A 23558-nucleotide genomic window follows, 5' to 3' on the forward strand; every position below is an offset into this window, starting at 1 on the left:
ATACTGTCAGGTCAATATACATCTGAATCTTGGAGGAATGTTTCCACACATTGTTGAACCTGTGCCACAAAGAATTAAGGCAGTTCTGATGACAAAACAGGGTGGAAATCTGCATTAGCAAGGGTGTACTCAGTCAAATGCACTGCCTGAAACAGGAAAACATAATGCAGGGTGATGTGTTATTTGAGGGAAAGAGTATTCCAGAAGATATTCTCTTATTGGGTGTTTTGATGAAGGTAATGGACAACATGGTTGGTTACACTGGTTGCTTAAGCAACCCTACACATTTACTTAGGTTTAGATGATTCACATAATCATCATAATCCTTGAACCACCTGGTGTCCAATGCATGTGCAAACATACTAGTTTGATTTCTTGTATGTTTGTTTATATGTTTGCCAGCATACAAGAAATCCAAAGACGAAGAATACAGCCAGAAACGGCTTTTCCTGCACAAGAAGACTTATTTATCCAAGATAGGCTAAGACTTTGTTAATATGGGCTTAGGGGTGGGTTCATCTTACTGGCAAAATCCTGATAATAAGTGTGAGTGAGACGACTCAGAGAGACTCAATCGTGAAAATGACTCTCCTCAGAGTGCTTTTTAAAAATGCCTGGCAGCTGGAGCCCTGATGCTACTCTTCACACCATGCTTAACCTGGACAAATTTGATTACAGAAACTTATGGAACGTCTACATGACTGTGGGCTGTTTAATAAACTATAAATATAAATGCATTAAAAATGGAGTGGGTGTGCAAACAATAAATGGCAACAATATACTAGCGATGCATCCAGTATGCTCAAACTCAAGAAGAAGCAGAACAAATGAAATTGGAAATAAAGGTAATAATACCATTCAAAGAAGAAGAAAACGGCGACAATGTAACAGCAGAGGGGGGCGAAGCGGGAGATGATACACCCTTATTCAGTATACAGAAAAATATTGGTAAAAGCTTATTTATTTTAGAAATATGAAATCAATGGTAGGCAGAAGGTAATTTTAGTTATTTTATTGAAAAGTCTTATCAATTATGGAATGACAACATTTTTCTTTTTAAGAGAGACAGACTTTTTAAGAGAGTCTAGAGATGAAATATAAAATGAAGTAGTTTGCTGTGTGTAGAAAACCTTCGTGAAACAGGAACTTCCCATTTCCTGCCGCAGATTTGCATTTGGGGGTGTTGTGTATTTACTCCAGCCCAGCAGGTGGCAGTAACACGCTGGTTGTCAACATCCAAAGCCAAGTAGAACAACGAGACAGCAGCAGCACTGAGCATACTTTGCTGGAAGGTTAGTAGCCAAATTTACTTTGGTTAATTATTATCTTGTCAATTATTATAGTTATAATATTAAAGACAGAGTGTGCGTGTCTTGTGTGAAAATGTTCGGTGTAAACACAGCTTCCTTCTCTCAGTTTTTACTATGAAAGCTGGAAATCTCAAGCTAGCAAGCAACGACTTCATGCCACCAAGCAAACAGTTACACAACCGTCCTTTCGGTCGGTGTACCTTTGTAAAAGGGACAATGGGAGAGCTGTGAGGTCTTTATTAAGTTGCCAGGGTAATGCAGTCTGTAAAAATTAAATGCGCATGTGTCATTTTAATCCATGCATGAATGACTGACTGCATGAAGTCGGTTTTGGCGCTGAAGCTGCTCTCACGGCAGCACAGTGGCTAAATAAGAGCCTCCTCACCAAGCTAACAGATATTTTCCTGTTATATGGTGAATCAAAAGCATCCTAACCCAGACATGATAAAGACACAATACCCTAATTCTTTTTCAGAGATAATTTGTGCCCCAACAGAAGAAGTTATCTGTTTATTGCTTTTATCATGTAATGGGCATCGACTAAAACTGCTTTTTCACCCCAGCTGAAGCCCTGAACATGTCTTTACTTGATTCTCCAGATGTTGTCCTGAACACAAGTATGTCACATTACCTTACATGTCACATGTTTTTATGCCTTCCTAGTTGGTCAACTGCTACAGCTTGATGCTTCCCAGCGTCCTCCGCTGTGCTCGGCCCGTATCCTCCCATCCTGCTTTAACCCGTCCCTTTGCCCACTTCAGACCACATATGGACCCAGACCCCAGCCGGCCCGTTCAAAGGGCTATCACAACCAAACTGACCGACGCGCTGAAGCCAGACCACTTAGAAGTCCAAAATGAAAGCCACATGCACGCTGTGCCCCCCGGTTCGGAATCCCATTTCCATGTCCTTGTTGTCAGCTCCAAATTTGAGGGCCTGCCGCTGATTCAGCGTCACCGTCTGGTTAACGAAGCTTTGAAGGAGGAGTTAAGTAGCTGTGTTCATGCACTGGCGATCCAAGCAAAGACTCCTGAGCAGTGGCAAAGTAACCCTACCGTGGCTAAGAGTCCGCCCTGCATGGGAGGTTCGAAAGGTGATCACACAGTGGAGGAGAAGTTAAAGGCTGGGCGAGAATGAAGTGTTGGACTGTGAAGTAGTTTCACTGTGCTGAGGGACTGAAATGTGAAGACTACAGGAAAATACTTGACAAGTATAAAGAGCAGCATTTCCTCTTTTATTTGGAGATCATTTTGTTGTGGTCTTATTTCTAAATCTTTTTTTAAATTCATTAATAATGCAAAATTTGGTTTGAATGGTTCTGTTGTTATAAAACTGCATATAAATTATATGATTTTAGATGGTCACAGGTGTTTTTATCATCCAGGTGCTGCATGAATACAATACAGGGATGCACTCTTCTTCTTTAAGCTACTGTATGGTTTTATTTTTGTTTGATTTGTGCTCATAGCATTTAGTGATTTTCCTGAAATCTAAATTTCAGGAAAGCCCCTATTTGCCTGTATACTTGCATTTACTTAGTCACCTCTTAGAATAAAGCAATGCTTGCATTGCTGTGAGTGGCAATAAAAAGTTCCATTTGTGAGACTTGATAATTAAAAGTTTGAATGAAGTTATTCGAGTAGGTATTGGGTATTGAGTATTGGGGATAATACGTGAGTGCAGTTTAGTGTTTCTTACTATTAAGTCTGAAGAAACAGGTCTTCTGTGTTTGCTCAACCATTAAGTTACAGTTTTCCACAGTGGTATACTACAAAGTGGGTACAAAAAGGCAGATTTTCTTTGTGTTGGAAGGCTCAACATCTGAAACCCCAGTAAGAGATGGGGTGAAGTCAGGGTTGTGCACCTTCAAGCAAACGGTAGATATATCAGGTGCTTCTTAGCAGCAGTTCTGGCAGGATGAACTGTGAAGAGTTTGGGGCTTTACTCTGCTCAGATTCAGCAAAATGCTGCAAAACCAGTTGGATAGAGCTTCACCGTGCAACTGTATAATGAAGCGAACTGCAAAAGCAAACCAAGAATTACTTAAAGCAAAGATGGGATCTCTGCCCACCAGAACATGTTTTCAGTTATTAAATGCAAAACTGAATGCAGGAAGGTTGTTCGTCCAAGTATTAAATGCAACCAAGTGTTTCAAACATATGTTCATTTTAGCCTCTGAAAATGGGGCCTGTGTGTAAAACTGTCTGCAATTCTAAAGTAGTTAGTTCAATACTTTTGTTAAAGCGCTTTAATTAAACCTGAAAGTCTGCAGTTCAGTTACAGAAGAAAAAAAGTTATTGTCTAAATGCTGTGGACATAAAACGAACTCATGAGATGCTGCTGGTGTTCAGGGAGATGACGGCAGTGTTGCAGTTTCAACACTAGAGGGCAGTATGTGTGAACAAATCGGATTATTTGAATGGCTAAATCAAAAAACAAAACAAAAACGTTGACCTAGTGTTGGATATCAGTTATTGTGCTGCTTTTTAATTTTCTCCTTATGATTATGCATGTAGTGATATTAAAAACACAAACTGGTATAATGCTCAAATCCCAGGACTAAGCTAAGAGAAGCTTATCAACAAAATACACTTTAAGACAAAAATGTGTTTATTTAAATAGAAGTATTTTATTGCTAATTTGTAAATTAGATGTATTTTGAATTATAATTCATGTATTTTTGTTCTCAGAGTTTCACATTGAACTTTTACACAAAAAGTACAAAATGGAGTTTCTGCTTGTTCTCAGGATGATGCATACTTTACAGTCAGTTTGCGTGCGCTGTATGTGGGTGGGCGTCTATTTTTGAGTCGTGTCACTGTAAAGGTCTTCCTGTCCTGTCCTCAACCCTGATGATGGCCAAAAATCACCTCTCACGCCTGCGAAGGAGATAAGACAAGAAAAATAACTGGAGGGAGTCTGACTCAACATAAGGTTTCATTCAACTGAAAGATTCATTTGAGTTTTGTTCAGATTACGTGTAGGACAAAAGCAGCAATGCCAAGCAGATATCACCGAGCCAAAGCAAGCGTTAAACGCTGTGCTGCAAAACTGTTCAAAGTTATTGTTAGCTCAAGACAAGTTGCTGAACTCAGGCCTTTGGTGGAATGTGATGTCACCTCAAGGTAATGCGTGTCATCTTCTACAATCATCCCCTGCCTGGAATTGACAGCCTGTCAGGCCGCACAAAAGGCTTCGGTGAGGAAGGTGAACAACTGGTGTCACTGGTTTGGAAAAAGGAAAAACAGAAACAACCACTTTATGACCCCTGCTTGCCCATTAGAGTCAGACCTAAGGGTGCAAGAAATGAAGCTGGGGCTGTGAGAGAAAGCCGTACGTTGGGCTGCAAGGCCCCGGGACCTGCAGACTGTCTCTGCTGACGTAATTTATTGGTCACAATTCCAGGTGCTGTTATGGATGGAGAGGGAAAAGACATCAAGGATGATGAGGTGGAGTGCAGGGACTTGTTTTGCACTTAAAAGGTTGGACTGTTTTACATGCGCTTCTAGTACATCACCTATTCAGCCGTGGCAGTTATACGGGAAAATAATAGGGTTGCTCGGTCACTGTTTTGGCCAGAGGTGCAGTTCTAAGTGTATCCAGAGATCAGTAATTTAGCTTTCACTGAAATGGCTGTTCATTAAATAATTGGGTCAACTAGCTCAGCTAGGAAAATAAAATTTAAGAGTTGCCTGTAGCAGTACAATTAGCGTCCAGTCAGATGGAGACTCCACTCATGGTTGTTTGGAAGGTGACAGTTCGGTGAGAGTGAACGTTCATTACTTCAGTTTAAAAAGTTTTTTCTTTTTACATGTTCTTATTTTTGTTTGTTTTTTCTTTCTTACTGTATTTAATCTTTACAGTCAGCTTGGCACATTTGGTCTAAAGACTTATTAGGATAGTCTAGTATTTTTCCCACATTTTTAAAAATGCTGAAGTAGAGACATCAAAAGAAAGAGACATGTAACTCAAAGGATCCTGTAACTTCCAACTGAGAAATGTCTTTTTTTCTTTTGATCCAAATAAAACAATTAAAACAGTTTTTATTTTTAGCCAGTTATTCCACAGCTGTTCTTTTTATGTCCCTTTCGCCTTTAAAATTAAAGTTAATTATTAAATGCTTCAAAATAAGTAATAAGAGATGTTTCAGGGTGGCTGCTGAGTGGCTAGAGTTTATGAAAGGGCTTGATTGATGTTTGGATGTGCCAAGTTAATGTAAAGACGTACTTTTATGAGCAGTGTTTTATTCTATTAGTTATAAAACGCCAGTTAAACACCAACTTCGCTAAATATATGCAAGGTGTATTTTATGTATTAATTTCTGCAGGTACTCGTCTATCAGAAATTCACTGTAAAGCTATGGTTTTTATGATGTAACTGACTATAGTTTACCATAAGGAATTTCTGTTATTGTTGAAAATGGGGTTCATTCTTCCCTTGTATCAGCTCATTCTCACACAGAACTACTGTTCACTAGATGTATACCATGCCTCTTCCATCATCTCCAGACTCCAGCAGTGATGGATCTGTCTCCGGTCTCAGATCTGGCCTGCATGGCCTGGGGGGTGCACCAGGTCAGTGGGAACCCACCTTGGCAGTTCTGTTTCTGCGTCAGAGGCCTGGGACAGATGGTGCCAGCCTGGGCTGGGACCCCGGGCAGGGCAGGGTTCCCGCGATGAACAGTCCCTGATTTACGCTGCGGCTCCGGACCGAGGGCCGGAGTGCAGGGGGCTCCCTTTGCGCAGCTGACCCTGGCTGGCCGCAGGGTCATCCATCGGTAGGGACAGAGAGGGGGGAGGTGGGGTGGGTACGACAAATGGGTGTCTGAGAAAGGGTGGTTTGTCTGTCTCGAGGGACTGGCGTCTTCTTTTGGCCCCCTGGGCAGCTGCAGGATCTGTGCAGCATGTGTGGAGGAAGAGTCGCCTGTTAAACACATTTCATTTAAACCCCTCTAAGAACAACACTCATTACATTTACTGCCTTTAATGCCAAACCTGGTGTACTGCACAGTACCAATAGCTCAACAAAAGCACCCAGTTTGGTCCTTTAGTCTTTGGTGTTAATTGGAACAATTCTATATCACAGACTCAATATTAGCAAAAAGGTCTCAAAATGATCAGTCCTACTTACAATTTAATAATTACCGAATTACTTTTATGAGCTCCCGCGCTCCTCTGCTGGTGATTAATCTTTAGCTTGTTTCATGTTGTAAAAAAGAAAAAAAAGAGTTGAACTAAAGGTGATGGTAATAGGCTATTAAGGCTTTTTAATTGGAAAGCCCCCACCCTCACCAACTCTCTCACACCACACCGCTGACTAATGAAATCAGTGAATAGCTGCCTTGAAAGGAAAGGACAAAAGCAGAGATAGGGAGAAAACAATATCCTTGTGTGGGAGAATTAGTTACACTCGGTAGTCTAAGTATTCAAAGCGCAGAAAAAAAAAGATTTGGGGGGTGGAGGAGGATTAAGAGAAAAGTCTACACAGGTGGGTTGCTGGGAGGGAGGAGGGGTCACATGACAGCACATTACCTCGTTTGATAAACAACAGCCGGGGCCCACAGGAAGGAGGAAGGGAGTTATTTTATAGGCGGAATTAACTGCTTCACCACATCAGGTATTCATTATGGTAAATCTCCCAGGTGTGCTGTACATGCAAGTAAAAGCAAACAACTTAGGAGGTTGGACTAGATGCAAAACAACTTGTGCTGATAGGTACAAGGTTTGCTGAATGAACTGCTTCCTAATCACAGCTGAAGTGTTAAATGTGATTTCAAGAAACAACCCGCTCCCCCCCCCCCCCATCCTTTTATTGTACAAGCACTCACTGCCATTTGTGCACCTTCATTATTGCCAAATGTTTAAGACTGTGCCAAAAGTTACATGTAATTTACTAGATGAATGAGATAAAGTCATTAAAGCGCTCATGTACATAAGCAAAACCACATTTTATGTTACAATAGAGAGAAGTGTTACTAGTTGGCTACAGATGGCGATTATTTATATTAGATAACTAAAAATATTAGTTATCTAATATAAATAAGTATAAAATAATCCAATCAAAAAAGAATAAATAACTGAAAGTAACAGATGAAATTTAGTTTCCTGAAGAAAATTTTCAGTGTAAAATAATCTTTAGTGTCTCAGGAAATAGGTTGGTGATTGTAACTCTTAAACTTAATAATGAGAAGAAATTAAACTTTTATTTATATTTTAGAACGTCACCTCATAGATGCTCATTCCACTTTCATGAGTTAAAAGTCCCAGTTTTCAATGATTTTCGATAATTGCTATTTAATCACAGACTGTATATAAGAGATGCATGTAGCAATTGTGACATTACCCATGGATTAACAATGTCCTGTCTTGCATTTGAGAGCTGAGCGGTTTTCCGTTGCTTTGCTGGTGGCTTGGAAACTACAGATGTGAATCTGACTGAGAAACTGAGCACACTGCACACTCTTCACTTCACAAGATAACCCACCCTAAATTAAAGCCTGTTTAATACTCTTTTTTACTTTAATGGGAGCAGTAATGTACAAAATAAACATTATGTGGTCTATTCAGTACGACTTCAAAATAATGATTGAGACCATAAACTCATCAGAAAAATGTTTACTGAAGTCATAGAAGGAGGGATGTACTACCAACAAAGTTCAACAAAGCAGACTCTCCTTTAGTCTATCGTGGTTGACAAAACCTAAAACCCAAGTCACAAGTTTCATGTTGGTGGTTATTGACTTTGTCTTTGAACCCAGGCTTTCTATTTCAGGCTGTGTGCGTGTTCACATAAAAAGGGGCGTGTGTGAGTTTTGCCTACTCTGATCAGTGACATTATCTGCAATTATGATGAAATATACGAAGACCACAGAGAATGTAACAATAAAATGCAACACTGTTGCAAATATGAGAAGAGATCAACGCAGCAGAAAATTACTAATCTGGTGTTTTAGCGCACAGAACGGTAAAAAAACCTCCAAACACTTTAATTGCAGTTAACTATTTTAACATTGAGTGTGCTCTAAGTGGTGACAGCTGCTCGTTACAACTCTGAAACTTTAAACTGGTTACATTTAAATATTAAAGGTTATTGTTTCACAACCTAATAAGGGAAACATGGAAATTGCTTTGTAACTTTACATTTATTTAAAAAAGGAAATCAATAAAAAACACTTAATTTGTGACATTTGTGAGGTATGGCTCAACTTGAACATATAAAACATTTTCCCCCAGCAGGAGGTTGTATATGTACATATTGGGAAAAAAAAATGAAGTCATGGTTGACCCGGCTGATTTTAAAACAAAACTGAACATAATCCGCTCCTGTTTATTAAAAAAAAGTTACCATGGAGACTAACTTGTCTCACAAACCCATTAATGTTGCTAACTGAGAAGAATGTAGGTTTAAAGCGCCTTAAGATTAAATAACATTTATATAAAGTCTTTGGTTGAACTCATTTCAAAAATCACGCTTTTCCATGAATTAAAAGGTTCATCTCCAAAAGTTGAATTCGTTCATTTGGACGTAGCGTTTTGTGGGAGAAATGTTTCGTCACTCATCCAAATGACTTCTTCAGTCTCAGCTGACTGCAGGTTTCCCCAATCTTATAAACAGTGGGCTGGTTTCAGTCATTATGCAAATGTACTGTTTATAAGATTGGGGAAACCTGCAGTCAGCTGAGACTGAAGAAGTCACTTGGATGAGTGACGAAACGTTTCTCCCACAAAACGCTACGTCCAGATGAACGGATTCAACTTTTGGAGATTTACTTTCCTGGATGATTGAGAATGCATTAAAAGGTTCGTCATTCATCTGGGCTTGACTAACAAAATGTGTGACAAATCAGCTGACAGCTATGGTGAAGAGAAAAGCGAGAGAAGAAGAGAAAGAAAGTAACATCTTTATCTTCACTGACGTGTGACACCCTTTTTCCTTACTCTGTTTTTAGTTCCCAGTGTAGAGCTCAGTCAATCACATGATCACAGCAGTAAGTCACGGGAGTTTTTCCTGGGGGTGTTAAAGCATGGGGCTGGTTAGGCTAGTTTTTGGGCCAGAGTGCACAGGCCAATGCCTTAGCCCTAAGCCTTGTGCACTCAGTAACTGACACGCATGCAGCTCCCCTTCCCTCCCCTCCAGGGCACTAACCAGAGGAGTGTGCATGTCAAGACAGATGGGTCACAGATAAGACTCTTTCAAGGCCTTCTCTTGCGACTCACTCATTACCCTCTCCCAGCTCTCCCTCAACCTTTTTGCTCGACATCTGTGATCTTCCTACTCCTGCTCACAGACTTCAAACCTGTGTCTCATTCCTGTTGCACCTCACTTGCTGTCAATCACATCATTCTCAGTGCAAGTCATGACCCAGTTTGCACACTTGGGCTAGCTGCTCCTTGCCTTAAGTGGCATTCTCCTCATAAACTTATTTTGACCTCTCTTTATCAGCTTTCATTCAGCATTTTAAAGAGTGCTCCTTAATGCTGAGCTGAACATGCTCCGTGTTCCCTCTTCACTCAGCCTCTCTGGGGTTCCCAGGTATTCATGACTGAACCCTGACACAAGACTTTCTTTGCCTCTATTTCCCACCCCATTTTTTAGCACTATGTCTCAAGGAGGGTTGCATTCACTTAACCCCCTGGAGTACTCTACACTCTATATGATCATGTTTATATCTCATGCACAGCCTGAAGCTATTATCATATTATCATATCATATCACCATATTATATTATCACCTCTCCCTTTGGGTATTACTCGGTGCTTATGTTTTTAGTCAAGAGGTTGTAAGTTATTCAAACACCAGTGTTTAGAATATTTTGTGGGATTTGAGTGACAGCCGGTGTGTAAGAACGTTCAGCTGACCAACAAAGCTCATGATATTCACACAGCTGCTTTTATATTTGCTGCAGAAAGACACATAAACCTGTGCTCATAAAGCTCCACTCCAATAAGTTTATCATCATAAAATCAGAGTGAGAGTTAACAGACACTGGTCACATTTATGGCTCAGCTCCAAATATCATAAACGGAACTGATCAGCATCGAGTTTTCTCTTGTGGTCATTGGTGTCACTCTGCACCTGCTGCACATTAGTTTTCGATGATGGACGTATGCATTAGCAGTGTTAGGAGTATGTAGGGATGTCTGTTGGACAGTCAGTCTAATGCTTTGGTTGACAATATCTGTAAGTACTGACTGAGTGGTTGGCACAGTGGTAGCTGTGTTTCCTCCACAATCCAAAGACATGGACGTTAGCTTAGTTCAGAGGTGGGCAATTCCAGGCCCCGAGGGCCGGTGTCCTGCAGGTTTTAGATCTCACCTTGGGTCAACACACCTGAATCACATGATTAGTTCGTTACCAGGCCTCTGGAGAACTTCAGGACATGTTGAGGAGCTAATTTAGCCATTTAAATCAGCTGTGTTGGTTTAAGGACACATCTAAAACCTGCAGTTGCCTGGAGTTGCCCACCCCTGGCTTAGTTGGTCACTGTAAATTAATTCAATGTGATTCAATTGTATTTATAAAATGCCAAATCAAAGCAACAGTCACCTCAAGGCACTTTATATACAGAGAAGCCCCAACAGTCCGATTAGATTTGATTCTGGATTTAACTGTGAGAAAATGAAGAGAAACCAATATGAGAGAAATATGCGGATTACTGGCACGGAAGTTGCCTCGAATGCTTGTCTGTCTCTGTGTTGTTTGCCTGTGATGGGTTGGTGACCTGTCCATTATCAGCTGTGTTAGAGACCCTGGCCTTGTGACCCTTGTTGGATAAGTTTTAGAACAATAGATAACTGACTCTTGGATGCCACAACAGAGTGCTACAGAGGTAGTGCAACCTATGTTAACATCACTCTGGTTCACTCAACAAAAAGCCAGTTTTCTCACATAATAAGCTCTTTTTGAGCGTGCCTTGCAGGTAAAAGTCTGTGTGGACAGTGAAAGAAGAAACCCATTTGCTGAAATCCAATCTCGGCTCCATCAGCTACAGTCTGAGTAAGATTCATAAATAATAGCCAGCAGGCGGAGCAGGACGTCTTAAACCTGATATCCACAATTTGGATATCCCAGATAAACCAGCAGGTGCTTATTCTTGTTTTGGCCAGTACTATCATGATTAAATGTTCATTTTTACAGGGGTTCTCACTCTGGCCTTGGGAGGGGGACACATGCACATGCAATGCAGACTTTATCATTAGACAGACAGAGTTGTGTATCAGAGCAAGAGTTTTGGACTCAACATTAAATGATCTTTAACTGGAATCTTCACTGTATAAAATCATGTAATGTAAAATGACACACATTTGAGAATAGCCAAAGTAACTGTTAAGTAAATAGATAGTGGGTCTAATGTTTCCTGCCTGCCTTCTGCACACTCTACCCAGACAGCGCAGTTGTCAAGGCTCAGATCTAGACTCAGACACAAGACACTGAAATAAAAGTTTAACAGATTTATTGCAGGCATGGAGAATAAACAGGTATTGCAAGGCAGTAATTTTGGAGCAGATGGTCAACTGAAACACTCTCAGTTTATCTTTGGATGGTGTGGTAGTGGAGAGCAAGAATAGAGAATGGGGGAAGACATACAACTAAGGGCTCCAGGCCGGACTAAAACTGTTGCATTTCAGCCTAAGGAGATAGCTATCTGCTCAGTCCATGAGCTAAACTGGCACCCTGCTTTCAGATTCTTGTTCTCATGGCTTCACAGAGGTAAGCCAGGTTAGATCAAGGTAAGCAAACCCAGTAACATAGCCCATACCGACCATAGAAGTCAAACAACACCATCACAGTAGCAACAACGAGGCATTTCTTTAGACTTGAGTAGCAGGTAGGTTAATGACCAATTGTACACAGGTTACTTGATTGCAAACAGCTTTCAGGTGTGTCAGTTGTGCAGGGAGTGCAGGGAAATCCTGTGTCTGAAAGGCAGCATAAACCCATAATGCATACCGACAGGAGAGAGAGGGAGAGAAAAAACAAAGTCGAAGGACAGAAACGGCAGGTTAGCATCAAGGACCAGAGGACCACAACAGGCATGGCAAAGTTTTTCCACTGGTGGGAATGCATCCTGAGCTTCTGCTGCATGTTCCCTAGACACTCTTTGTGATTGTAAATTATCCTGAAAAGTTTTTCAGAAGGAGTTGTGCAGTAAACAAACAAATAAAAAAAGGTATCTGCTTCACTCAGGTTGTCGGTTGTGGTCTAAAGTAAATTGCATTGGACACAACCCCCTAAATTTAATGCCACTGCATTGGAAATAGATTTCCAAAGCTGTTTCATCCTCTGACAATCTGTTTTGCAGTAGGATCTGTACAGATTAAGTGCAGCCTCAGAAAACCAGTGGTGTGCCTTTCACGCTTCCATTTTGATTCCAACTGAAAACAGCCAGCTGTTGTAATCTCCTAAAAACATGCAACACTTTTGTAGTTTTTCAATCACGTCTAAAAAGGATGCCCCCTCTATGGGGTATCTTTAACTTCTATAATATCCCATAAGCAATATTGTTAAGGCTGCAGCTCAGGTCAAAGGGGTCAGCCATATGCAAGGCCAGCAAGCACAGGGTTAATCTTGGCTCTTCCAGATGTACTCACCAACTCAAAGGACCTGCGAACGCTCTGGTTGGACTTCCACAGAACGTGATCTATTGTTCGTCTGTCAGCTGCTCCGTGATATATTCTATCCTACTCTCGTGGACAAAACATATCTGAGCGATTATACAAGTGAGGCCATTTGCCCTGCAACAACGGCAGCCCGGTGACTGTGGACACCAGGCAGCTTGACCTCAGGGTCTCGCGCTTCTTTGTTTCCTTTGACCTATGTTTCTTTTACCCCCCTCTGAACCTAAAACCTCTGTCCTTCCAGTTCTCTCCCCCCGCCTCTATTCCATGCCCTTTTCTCCCACAGACTCTTCACACACATACAAATAAAGAAATGGGGCCCCCTTCAGTTTATTTTATTAGCACTTTGAAACCCGGGCCTTTTACAGGGGAAAGGACGGAAAAATAATAGGAAAGAGGTTTAATTAGGAGAGTTGTTAGGGTTCAAATAAAACAACAGGGTCAGGGGGAAGTGTTGGGTCAAATAGGAGTGTGTGGGTGTTGATATGAGGACTTTGTCATCTTTGGGTTTGACCCCCATATCCACAGAAAAAGGAAGGGCAACACTGAAGACCTGAAGAGTGTCTTAAGATAGGGGCACACTTTCTCTGAAGTGTTAGCAAGGCCACGGGCAATTCTTTTACGAATCCAAAGTGAGAATGTGAATGAAGGAGTTCAAGGTGTTGCACACTTTCTACTCTCTGAGGATTTACATTGTTCCTACAAAAGGATGGCTGCTCACCACATAAAGCAGTATGTACAGTTTCAGCTGTGTGTCTGTGTATACATATGTGTTTGTTCAGTACCAGGTGTGCCGTCCCCTTCCTTTGTGATCAGCCCATCTGTGGATTGTGACATGGAAACCCCTGCAATTTCCTTTACTCAACTCTTTACCGGCTTCCGACTCCCTGAGCGTACGATCCCCTTCTGTCCCCCTTCTCGCGTTCCCTCTCCTCCATTTCCCCTTCCCCTCTTCCTCTCCTCCCGAGTGGCCGCTCCCTTCGGCTTTCTCGCTGTTTACCAAACATACCAACGGCCTCCTCCTCCCTCTTCCCTTGCTCCTGCACATGCATGTCTTTGTTTGCGCTCATCTGAGTAGAAAATGCTTTCCAACTATTGGTGCGGCTGCAGTGTGAGACAGAAGGCCTTAAGTGGTGCTCGCCAGGGGGGAAATCGGGGGCTCTGGATGCTGCTGAGTGCTAAGACACTCCATCCACCTCCTCCAAGGGTGTGCAGGGGGTGAGGGAGGGTGAGAAAGGATGATGCAGAGGAGGGGAATCCCCAGAGCTTGGCACAAAGAGAGCCTGCACTGTGATCAGTGAAGTCTTAACACCATATCATCAGAGGCAGACAAAGAACATGATGAATATATTGCAAAACTTTGTTTGTTTTTCAAACCATGGCTTCTTGCCACTGTTTCACAGATGAAACAGTCTAAACATTTCTAAGGTAAGAAATGGATCTGTATGATTTTTATATATGTATATATATATCTATATATACATATAGATATTGGTATATCAATCTTTATGCTTTTTGCCAGTGGTGGTGTGTTTTTAAAGGAAGCATTCTGTATCTAATTTTATGTGAGCTTTATAGCTTGTCCCCACATGTGAAATCATATGACAAATCCCTAGAGATTTGGATTAAAAAGGAAACAATGCATTTCCCGGAATTCTGTAAGCGGTACAATATTCGGCACAAAGGGATTAAACCTTTATCTCTAAACTTTTGCATCAGTCACAGTCAGATGTCGCTGCCAAAGAGCCCTGCAGATGGGATGATGAGCGTGCTGCTCGGTGAGATGTAGGTATTATAAGTGGCTTGCTCCAGGATGACCAAGTAGGTCAAGAGAATCAAGGCGGGAGTGAAGGGGCTCACAAAGCTGTGAGGGGAAGGTCAAGCGTGAAATCCCTCCCTCCTTGCCGCTGTGACCCCCCAGGGAGGATCTGTGGACAAGCAGTGAGGTTTGTGCGTTTGTAGCTGTACTGATGTGGCAGTAGTGCCAGTCAAGCAGAGTCCTGAAAAATCCATGTTACATAAGTTAAACTACCTGAAGGACCTATTTAGTGGTACAAAACAACCTTGGCAAGGTTGTTTTTAATAAAGTCCTTTCCTTCTTTCACAGTTTAAAGTGCTTTGCTGTATCAGCAGCAGCTATTTTCAGGACATAGAACAAAGGAGTATCTCATGAGAAGGCTGTCCAGCTGACCTTTAATGCAGAAATGCCTTTAAGTGTAGCAGGTGCATCTATTGGAGCACAGATACTCCAGGTAGGCAGTCCTGGAATGTAGTCTAAAGTAAAGTGAAAAAATCAGCTTTATACAAGTATGTGGGTGTTGGCCCCGTGGTTATGTGTGAAGTTGAAGAAAGTGTTTGAAGAAGCAAATGTTGAATTTACTTACTGTCTGTTAATAAAGGTGATATATTGATATACTTATATTTCAACTAATAAAAAGACAGTCACAACTCTACATTTATCACAGCTTTAAATCTATTTAATTAGAATCAACCGTTTCAACTCAAGTGCCAATGACTCGGATATTCTTTGTGATTGACAGGTGGTATCTGTTTTATTTAAACCTGTGACATGTTTAGTCTGGCCTCATCTTAGTTATTGGACAGTGATCTAAAGGCCAAAGCCTCAGAAAAATTCAAATGAGCCTGACAGGGTATTTAAAAAGATTTCCAATTATTTATTTTAATAAATAATTCCACTGTTATAGAGCTAAAATACAAGTGGCAGAGATTTCAAGCAACGTGTCAGTTCAACATGACCAGCAATTTCAACCTTAGAGTAAATAAAATGTTCAAGAACCCCAACAGTCTCATCACAGCATCTTTGCAGCTACTGGTGCATCCATATGCAATCAGAAAGAGTTTTACAAATTTGATTTTCATTTAATAAATTACTGATAAGATCATGTTCCTTTTGGTTGTATTCAGTTTTCTTTATCTGGCAAGACAACTGCTTCTTGTTCAAATATATGTAGCTTCTTTTTCATATATCTGTATATATAAGATACTCATGCATGCAGGCTTCATCTAGGGGCTCATCTTCCTCCAGCCAGATTGTGTTAGCATGCACTGCCGCCTCCATTTTTGTCCATATTTTGTTGCCTCGAATGCTTGTCTGTCTCTGTGTTGTTTGCCTGTGATGGGTTGGTGACCTGTCCATTATCAGCTGTGTTAGAGACCCTGGCCTTGTGACCCTTGTTGGATAAGTTGTAGAACAATAGATAACTGACTCTTGGATGCCACAACAGAGTGCTACAGAGGTAGTGCAACCCATAAATGTTTTACAGGTGAAACTGTGAGTTTACTGGCATTAATTAAGAATTTATTTATCCTTCAAAGAGTCACTAAAGTTGCAAACACTGGGCTCATTGTGTTGTAATTAACACTGTTAAGGCTTTGCAATGTCATATTGTCTGCAGTAACATTAAAGTGCCTTATCAGGATGTCAGTTACATAGGGGTACCATGTCTTGATGATCCCTAATACCAAGACAAAAGCAAGAAACCCAGGCATGTCCGACAGCGAGAGCTGTATCAGGTCCGGATGGTAACAAAAAATGGGAGCAGCTTCAACAACTTCCAAACCAGCACAATGCTACTACTGCACATTCACCTAATGTATATAATATATAATGTTTTTCCTCTCTCCCCCCTTTTGCACAAGTCGAGGAGCGTGTCAGGTTACATTTCACTGCGTGTTATACTTGTATAACTATGCATGTGACGAATAAAGAATCTTGAATCTTGAATGTTTTCAAATTATGCAAGAAAACTGTCTCCGCTAAACGTGGAGACAACATACTTGTTTCATGCATGCAGTGGGAGATATGAGCAGCTGGTGATGGTCTGAAAGCAAACAAATGACTCACCCGAGGAGGAAGCTTTTGGTGGAGCCTGTGATATTTGTGCTCGACAAGCAGAGCCCTAGAAAAAAAATCCCATTTTCAGTATTATTATTTTATTATTATTAATTATAGTTTTATTATTTATGTGACAATATTGTGCAGGGTCCTGAAGAATTGCATGGTTAAGTCACTTTTATGTTAGACTGAAGGCTTAAGCAGTTATTTTGTACTTTTACTTGAAATTTACAAGGAAAACACTACAAAGATTTGGCTTCTGCTGTGTCACTATGATTGCACCACAATGCTACTGCACTTTGTGGCAAGTGAGGCCACAATCTGAAATAGTTAGTCTGTCAACAATGACAGAAGCTCATTGGAAAAGAAGGATAGAAAGTCCCTTTCATTTTGTTTTCACTAATAAAAGCTGTTGCCTCCAAGCTGCAATATCAAATACAGCAAATTTCCTTGAAATTGTTATATTGTTATATAATTTGGAGGTTATATTATCCAACCCTACAGGCTCCTTGGAGTGGCTGACGAGCTGGACAAGTACACACTGAAAGCATGATTGATTAATGGATTACATACGTTCATAACTATACTAGAAACAATAAATACTAAATAATTTTCCCACAGTGTTTTATGGTTGATACCTGATCTGTAAAGAATGAGTAAATTAGGTTATCTTATTACAAAGTGGTGCCTTTGATGTACATGTTGAGTATATGTGTGTAGGTGTGTCATTGTGTGAGGAAGATTCCTTCTTGTGTGCCCTGCAGTCGGGTTGCTTATCCTGTCACACCCTGTTGCCTTCATGTCACTCCTGCACGGTGCCTGCTTTTCTCACTCTCTCTCCACCTCAACGACCAGCAGCAGAGAGACCCCCCCACCCCCCAGTCTTCAGACTTCTATTTGTCTGAAGACTGAAAAATAAAATAACTTCTTAATGAGTTGTTTAGATTAAGTGTGCACAACTTTTACATTTCACTTAACATTGGAATGATAAAATATGATTACATGCTGCAGTTTCCATTAATGAAGCAGAGTTGTTGCTTTGTGATGTAACTGTTGAACTTTAAATGGATCCATAAAACAGAAAGGCTTTTAGATTCTTATGAGATGAGGCTCTGTGGTAAACATTATTAAATTAAATGAGTATAAACTGAAGAACTACTGCTAGCTTTGATAATTAAATATGTGTTTATGTGAACTAAATATGAATTTCCATGACAGTGTAGACAAGCCTCTAGGTGGAACGACCAACTTTTCTGGGCTCCTGGTGTCAGCATGTTGTCTGGATAACAGGTAACGGCTGTTATTTTTCTTCTTTTTATGTTCCATGGGCTGGTTGTTAATTACAGATGCATTTTACAAAGTGTAATTAATATCAGATTACTCCACGAAAATCACTCCACAAGTGGGATAGAAACAGAAGGTAGAAAACTCCCACTATCACAACCCTGTCCTTTGCCATAGCTGTTTACAGAGGGCAGCTCGGTGATTGGTCGGTTCCAGGTTCCTCCCACAGTCCAAAGACATGCATTTAGTGGGGTTAGGTTAGCTGGCGATTCTTAATTGCCCATAGGTGTGAACGTGGGTGCGAATGGTTGTCTGTGTCTATGTGGTAGCCCTGCGAAGATCGGTGACCTGTCCAGGGTTTACCCTGCGTCTCACTGTATGATAGCTGAGATAGGCTCCAGCCCCTCTGCAACCCTGTTAATGATGAGTGGAAGAGGATGGAAGCTTACAGAGGTTTTGACCATTACAAACCAAACCACCTTACTCTGAGAAATCTCTGTTGAGATAAAGTACAAATTCATTAAGGACATTAAGGCATAAAGACAGCCTGACCGATTTTTCAGTTTCAGATTAAAAGACTATAGGTGTCATTTGTCTAAAGAATATAATGCAAACATTTACACATGTAGAGCTCACCAGTCTCTTCAAATCTCTACAATACTCAGGAAAGGAAATAATTACTCAGGATTAAAATGGAAACATGACTTAAAGCCCTGAGACCAGGCTTCCCAGGAAGTATACACCGGGACTGGGAAGGAAGGAGGGGAAGTTTCCCTCTTGAGACCTCTAAAGTAACTGCGTCAAAAAAACAAAACAACTTTCTCTACCATTAATTAACTTGGAAAAGCTCCTTTCACTGGCTTTAAGTAATTGAGAATTTAAAAACTTAATTGGTAAACTAACCAATATGCTTTTGTTTCTATGGCAGCAATACATCATCATCACAATGACAGCAGAAAGCCTGATTTCCCTTGTGAGGAAAGATGTGCAATGCATCAGGCTTAGATAATGAATGGCAAGTAACTTAACTGAGGCTGAGTGACTATTGGCAAGTGATGACTTAAAGGTTTCCTTTAACATGCTGTCACAGAGAATAATGCAGCTGCCACAGAAGAATGTCCAGCTGAACGCTGGTGTTTTCGTTTGCCTGAATTTTAGGTTGGAAGACTGTTATTATGTTGAGTACTTTTCATGACCCCTTAGGCACGGAGTCCTTTCCAAAACAGGTAAAGGTGGTGAGGTTTGTTTCATCTGTCAGCAGCCCTCAGCACCATGTGTGAGGTGAGAGGGAATGAAGTGCACTCCCAAGTGCTCCCTAGCACATCAGCATTACAGTTGTTATAATCTCTGGTGCATGTTTCATGCAGACGTGAATGTGATTGTGTGTGAAGAATGATTGATAAATTTTACATACGTTAGGTCCCTGCGGACCCCAAGAATAACTTATTGCAAGAAGCAAATATAACTGTATTACATTACAGTTAATTTCCATGTATTGTAAAATTAAAAATCTTCACTTTTCTTTACTAAAACTACAACTTTAATCCCAAGTACAATACATATGATTTCTTAAAAGGTTATTTACCATCCTTTGATTTTTGTATCACTTACTTTCAGCAAAACGGTGTGTGCTGTATTTATATGAAAAAATCAATCTGGGTCATTTTGACCCCAGTATAAAAGTAAATGAAATAAAGACAAGCAGACCACCAGCCAAAGACATAACTTCTCCAGCAGGTCCCAGGCCTGCCCCAGGGCCTCCATTACATGCTAGAAACACCTCAGCTTATCAAACAGGTACATCCTGCTCAGGTGCTCCAACTACGGCTCCTTTCGATGTGGAGCTATAGTGACTTTACTCTAAGACCCTCACACATGATTAAGCTCTTTACCCTCTCCCTAAGGCTTAGCATAGGAATGTAGCTCAGCTGGTAAATCGACAGCTTCACTTTCACACTCAGCTCTCTCTTCACTACAGGCCAGCACAGAGTTTGACTGCACCAATCTGTCTGTCAGCTTCCTGCTCCACTCTCACCTCACTCATGAACAAACCTACAGACACTTAAACTTCATCACTTGAGGCAGCAACGTGTTCCTGACCCAGAAAAAGCACTCCACCCTTTTTGGGTTAAGAACTGTGGTCTCAGACTTGAAGGTGCTAATTCTCGTCCCAGCTGCTTCACACTCAACTGCAGACAGTCCCAGCACATGCTGGAGATCGTGACCTGATGAAGCTAACAATACCACATCATCTGCAACAAGCTGAGATGAGATCCTGATATCACTGAACCCTCCACTAATTGGCTCTGACTAGAAATTCTGCAGCAAATCTGACTTATTGCTGGCAATGTGAACCACCGCTAACTGTGGTTGTACATGGACCAAAAACAACAAATTTGAACACACACTAGAGGCAGTTATAGCACTCAGTTTGCTGCATGCTATGTCCAGGGCATGCTTGCATATGACAGGAGAAGCAAACAGCTGTTTGTCTATCTTTCAGGACAAAAGGCATCACCTTTTTCAAATACATTTTCAGCTGAACATTCCACACATCAGCAGGTAGAGTTTTCCTCACTCTTAGGAGGATCATTGCTGTGCAGGTTCGGGTTTGCACCATAGCAGCATCAGCTCTCTTTTTCATGTGGCACAACCCAGTACTCTCAGATAGATCAAGTTGATTGTAAGCCCAACAAAGGACAATTGTTGAAAATTAGCAATAGCTATAAACCTATGTGCGTTACATCAGTTTCATGTTTTGTACTTGAACTATGTTAAACTAAATAAATTCAAATTACATCTCCACCATTCTTATAATGTCCAGTTTACAAAGCTTCCCAAAAGATGCACGCAGTGAGGGCATCTCAGCTTTTCTTCTGAGTGCCAGCACAAGGTTATCTATGGACATAACAATTTTACGGTGAAAAGTTTGGACATAATTGCTGTGAAATTTTATCTTCATATATCAAATACTTTTAAAGATATATATATATTTTTGAAAAATGGTTCATCTACCCACTTTTAAGGTAACTTTTTTGCTACATTGAAATCCTAGAAAGTATTTAAACATGAATTTCTCAAACATTTGAATCCTGAAATTTTCACTGATCTTCAACATCAAAATGAATCAGGATCTTTAATTTGGGACAGATACATCAAAACATGTCTGAATACTGGCTTGGTAAAATATGAAAAAAAACCTGTCCTTTGAATTCAAATATTTTAGCTCGTGCTAAAGAAAAACTTTACAAAAGAAAATTGGCAACAATGTCTGAATGTTATATAGTTACAGTTCACAAAAGTAGAAAACCAAAACAAAAAAACCCCAGAATACGTTTTTACGTGAAATTCTCAAGAAAATTAAGAAAATGCTATGAAAAAATAATAATAATATGGCAAATCAATTAAGGGGAATAAAAAAAGGATCATCTAATGTGAGTAGTTTTGCATAACCTGACTGCTGTGTCCACATGGTGCAACTGAAGATGCTAACCTTAAACCCCTAATCCTAACACCTAACCCCCTAACACAACCAGAGCCAAGCAGGGATCAGGCAGTGAGTATGCTAACTGTCTGAATGACTGCTGCAAGAATTTGCATATTTTAAACTCCAGTCTTTCATCATTTTTCAAAAAGATGCATTTTGGAATATATTTGACGTGTGAAGTTAAAATTTCACAGGACTCATTCTATATTTTCAAGCCTTTTACCATAAACTTTTTATTCAAGTCAGAGATGGTCGAGCTGAAAATGTTCTAAAAAACTGGCTGATTTGAGATGGAGCGAACCTTTGGACAAAGTAACTAAAAGTGTTAAATAAATCTAGTCAAAATCATTTCCCCTCTGAAATATGGTTACTGTAATACTGCTCCATGCATGCAAACAGTGAATGCATAAGAGTGAAAGTTTGTATGTGTGTATTACTGAGTAGGAGGCGGGCCTGTTGGCGGATTGGGTCAGCAGGTAGAAAGGCAGTGGGCTGAGCCGGGAGCCACAGCCCCTCCCACGGGTCAGAGCAAAAGAGGATGAAACCTGTCATTAGGGAGGTGTGGGGAAGAAAGCTCTCAGCAGGGAGGGCATTGTCCTGGGGGCGGGCTGGTGGGACGGCTCTTTAGTGCCTCAAATAACACGGCCCCTGGCAGCCATTGTTACTAAGTGAAAGGGCCCAATGGGGGGGGTCACAGGGGTGAGGGGGCTATTCTCAACACTGGTCAGTGGGAGAAAGGACTCCGTGGGTGAGGTGGCGGAGAGGGGTGGGGAGCAAGTGGGGGTCGGGGGCTTTTATACAGTTGTTTTCCTCTTCTTTGTTGACAGCTCATCCAGAACAAGGTTCCTGTGGTTGTCTCTAGCTGCAGGAGATTCATCAAGTGTGTGCACTACAGAGTCAAATATCAGTGTATAAAACAATAACTTGCATGTGCAGTTTCCTCTTTTCTTATTTATCAGATTTTTAGATTTCACGTGTATTTCTGTTTATTTCTGCATGCACGTGTTTGTGCTTCCTCTTCCTGCAGTGAGGGTGCATCAGCGTGCCTGCTGAATAGCAAAGGTTGACATCTATGCTAGAGCTCAGTGCAGAGTCAGGACCTTTCACTCTTTCAGAGTGTTTTAAGGGGATGGGTCACACAGATAATGGTGAACCCGAGAAAAAGACCAAAGCTTTCCTCTTTACTGGAGGTCGTGGACAGCCTGTCACTCCTCTGCACACCAGACAACAAATAGGACACAATATATCTAGATGACAGCTTAAGTTGTGAATTCATTTGCCGGCAATTCTCTTTCACGTTTGGAAAGAGTTATAAAGATTATATTAGCGTGGAATCATCAGAGAGACAAATAAATTAGCCAATAAAATAAGCAGATGTTTGTGGAGGTGAGAAAAAAACTCAAACTGTTTATTTTTGGCTGATTTATTTCTAACTGTTAAACTAAGGAATCCAATATAGACAATTTACAGAAGCCGGCAGTCTTAGCTGACATTGCTTTTGAAAAGACAGGAAACTATATACATGCATTAGTTTTTATAGTGGCAACAAACCTGAAAATATTTCTTTTAAGATTTTTTTTCTGAACAAGGTGAACTTTTTGCACTTTAACCCATGGGGCCACTTCTTTGCTAATGATGTATACTTTACTTTATATGTCAAAGCTGTTTCCACAGCCAGAGTACCTAATAAACCGATAAACTGGACCAATTACCAACTTCATTAGTGGGCTTTCATCCAATCACAAAGCACTGATGACTTTAGAGGGCCAATAAATTTGCTAGGTTGTGACCTTAACGTTAAGGGACCTAAACAGAACGAGAGGGGACAGATGGGGGTCAACAACATCTCACACTTGTCACACCCTGGTGTGAAAGTGTGTTTACATCTCACTTTTGTATGAGCTTTGCTCACTTTTTTTTTTAAAAAGAGAGGCTAATTGGTCAAAAGGAAGAAAAGTTAATGGAAAGACTCAGTTTTATTTTTATATTAATTCATTTAGATT

General features: G+C 40.7%; 1 protein-coding gene and 1 long non-coding RNA gene across 5 annotated transcripts in view; one reads left to right on the forward strand and one right to left on the reverse strand.

The window, feature by feature from the left end:
* LOC308405265 overlaps window positions 1–23558 on the reverse strand; it is a 48429-nt gene that overhangs the window by 3275 nt on the left and 21596 nt on the right. Inside the window, exons 1-4 of one of the 4 annotated variants that reach the window (XR_013973300.1) lie at window positions 9248–12877; window positions 6842–6956; window positions 5796–6204; window positions 4071–4534 (exon numbers count right to left, since the gene is read on the reverse strand). This is a non-coding gene — a long non-coding RNA (uncharacterized lncRNA). Of the gene's footprint in view, window positions 1–4070; window positions 4535–5795; window positions 6205–6841; window positions 6957–9247; window positions 12878–12901; window positions 13098–23558 lie in introns of those variants that run through there. The other 3 variants (XR_013973298.1, XR_013973299.1, XR_013973297.1) reach the window with 3 other exon arrangements.
* On the forward strand, window positions 1196–2929 carry bola1 (bolA family member 1). The gene is made up of 2 exons (XM_080895767.1): window positions 1196–1292; window positions 1974–2929. Exon 2 carries the CDS (start codon window positions 1995–1997, stop codon window positions 2445–2447), a length of 453 nt encoding a protein of 150 aa, XP_080751893.1. The 5' UTR covers window positions 1196–1292; window positions 1974–1994; the 3' UTR covers window positions 2448–2929.

The sequence above is a fragment of the Rhamphochromis sp. 'chilingali' genome (genome assembly GCF_963969265.1).
Source record: "Rhamphochromis sp. 'chilingali' genome assembly, chromosome: 11".
NCBI lineage: Eukaryota > Metazoa > Chordata > Actinopteri > Cichliformes > Cichlidae > Rhamphochromis > Rhamphochromis sp. 'chilingali'.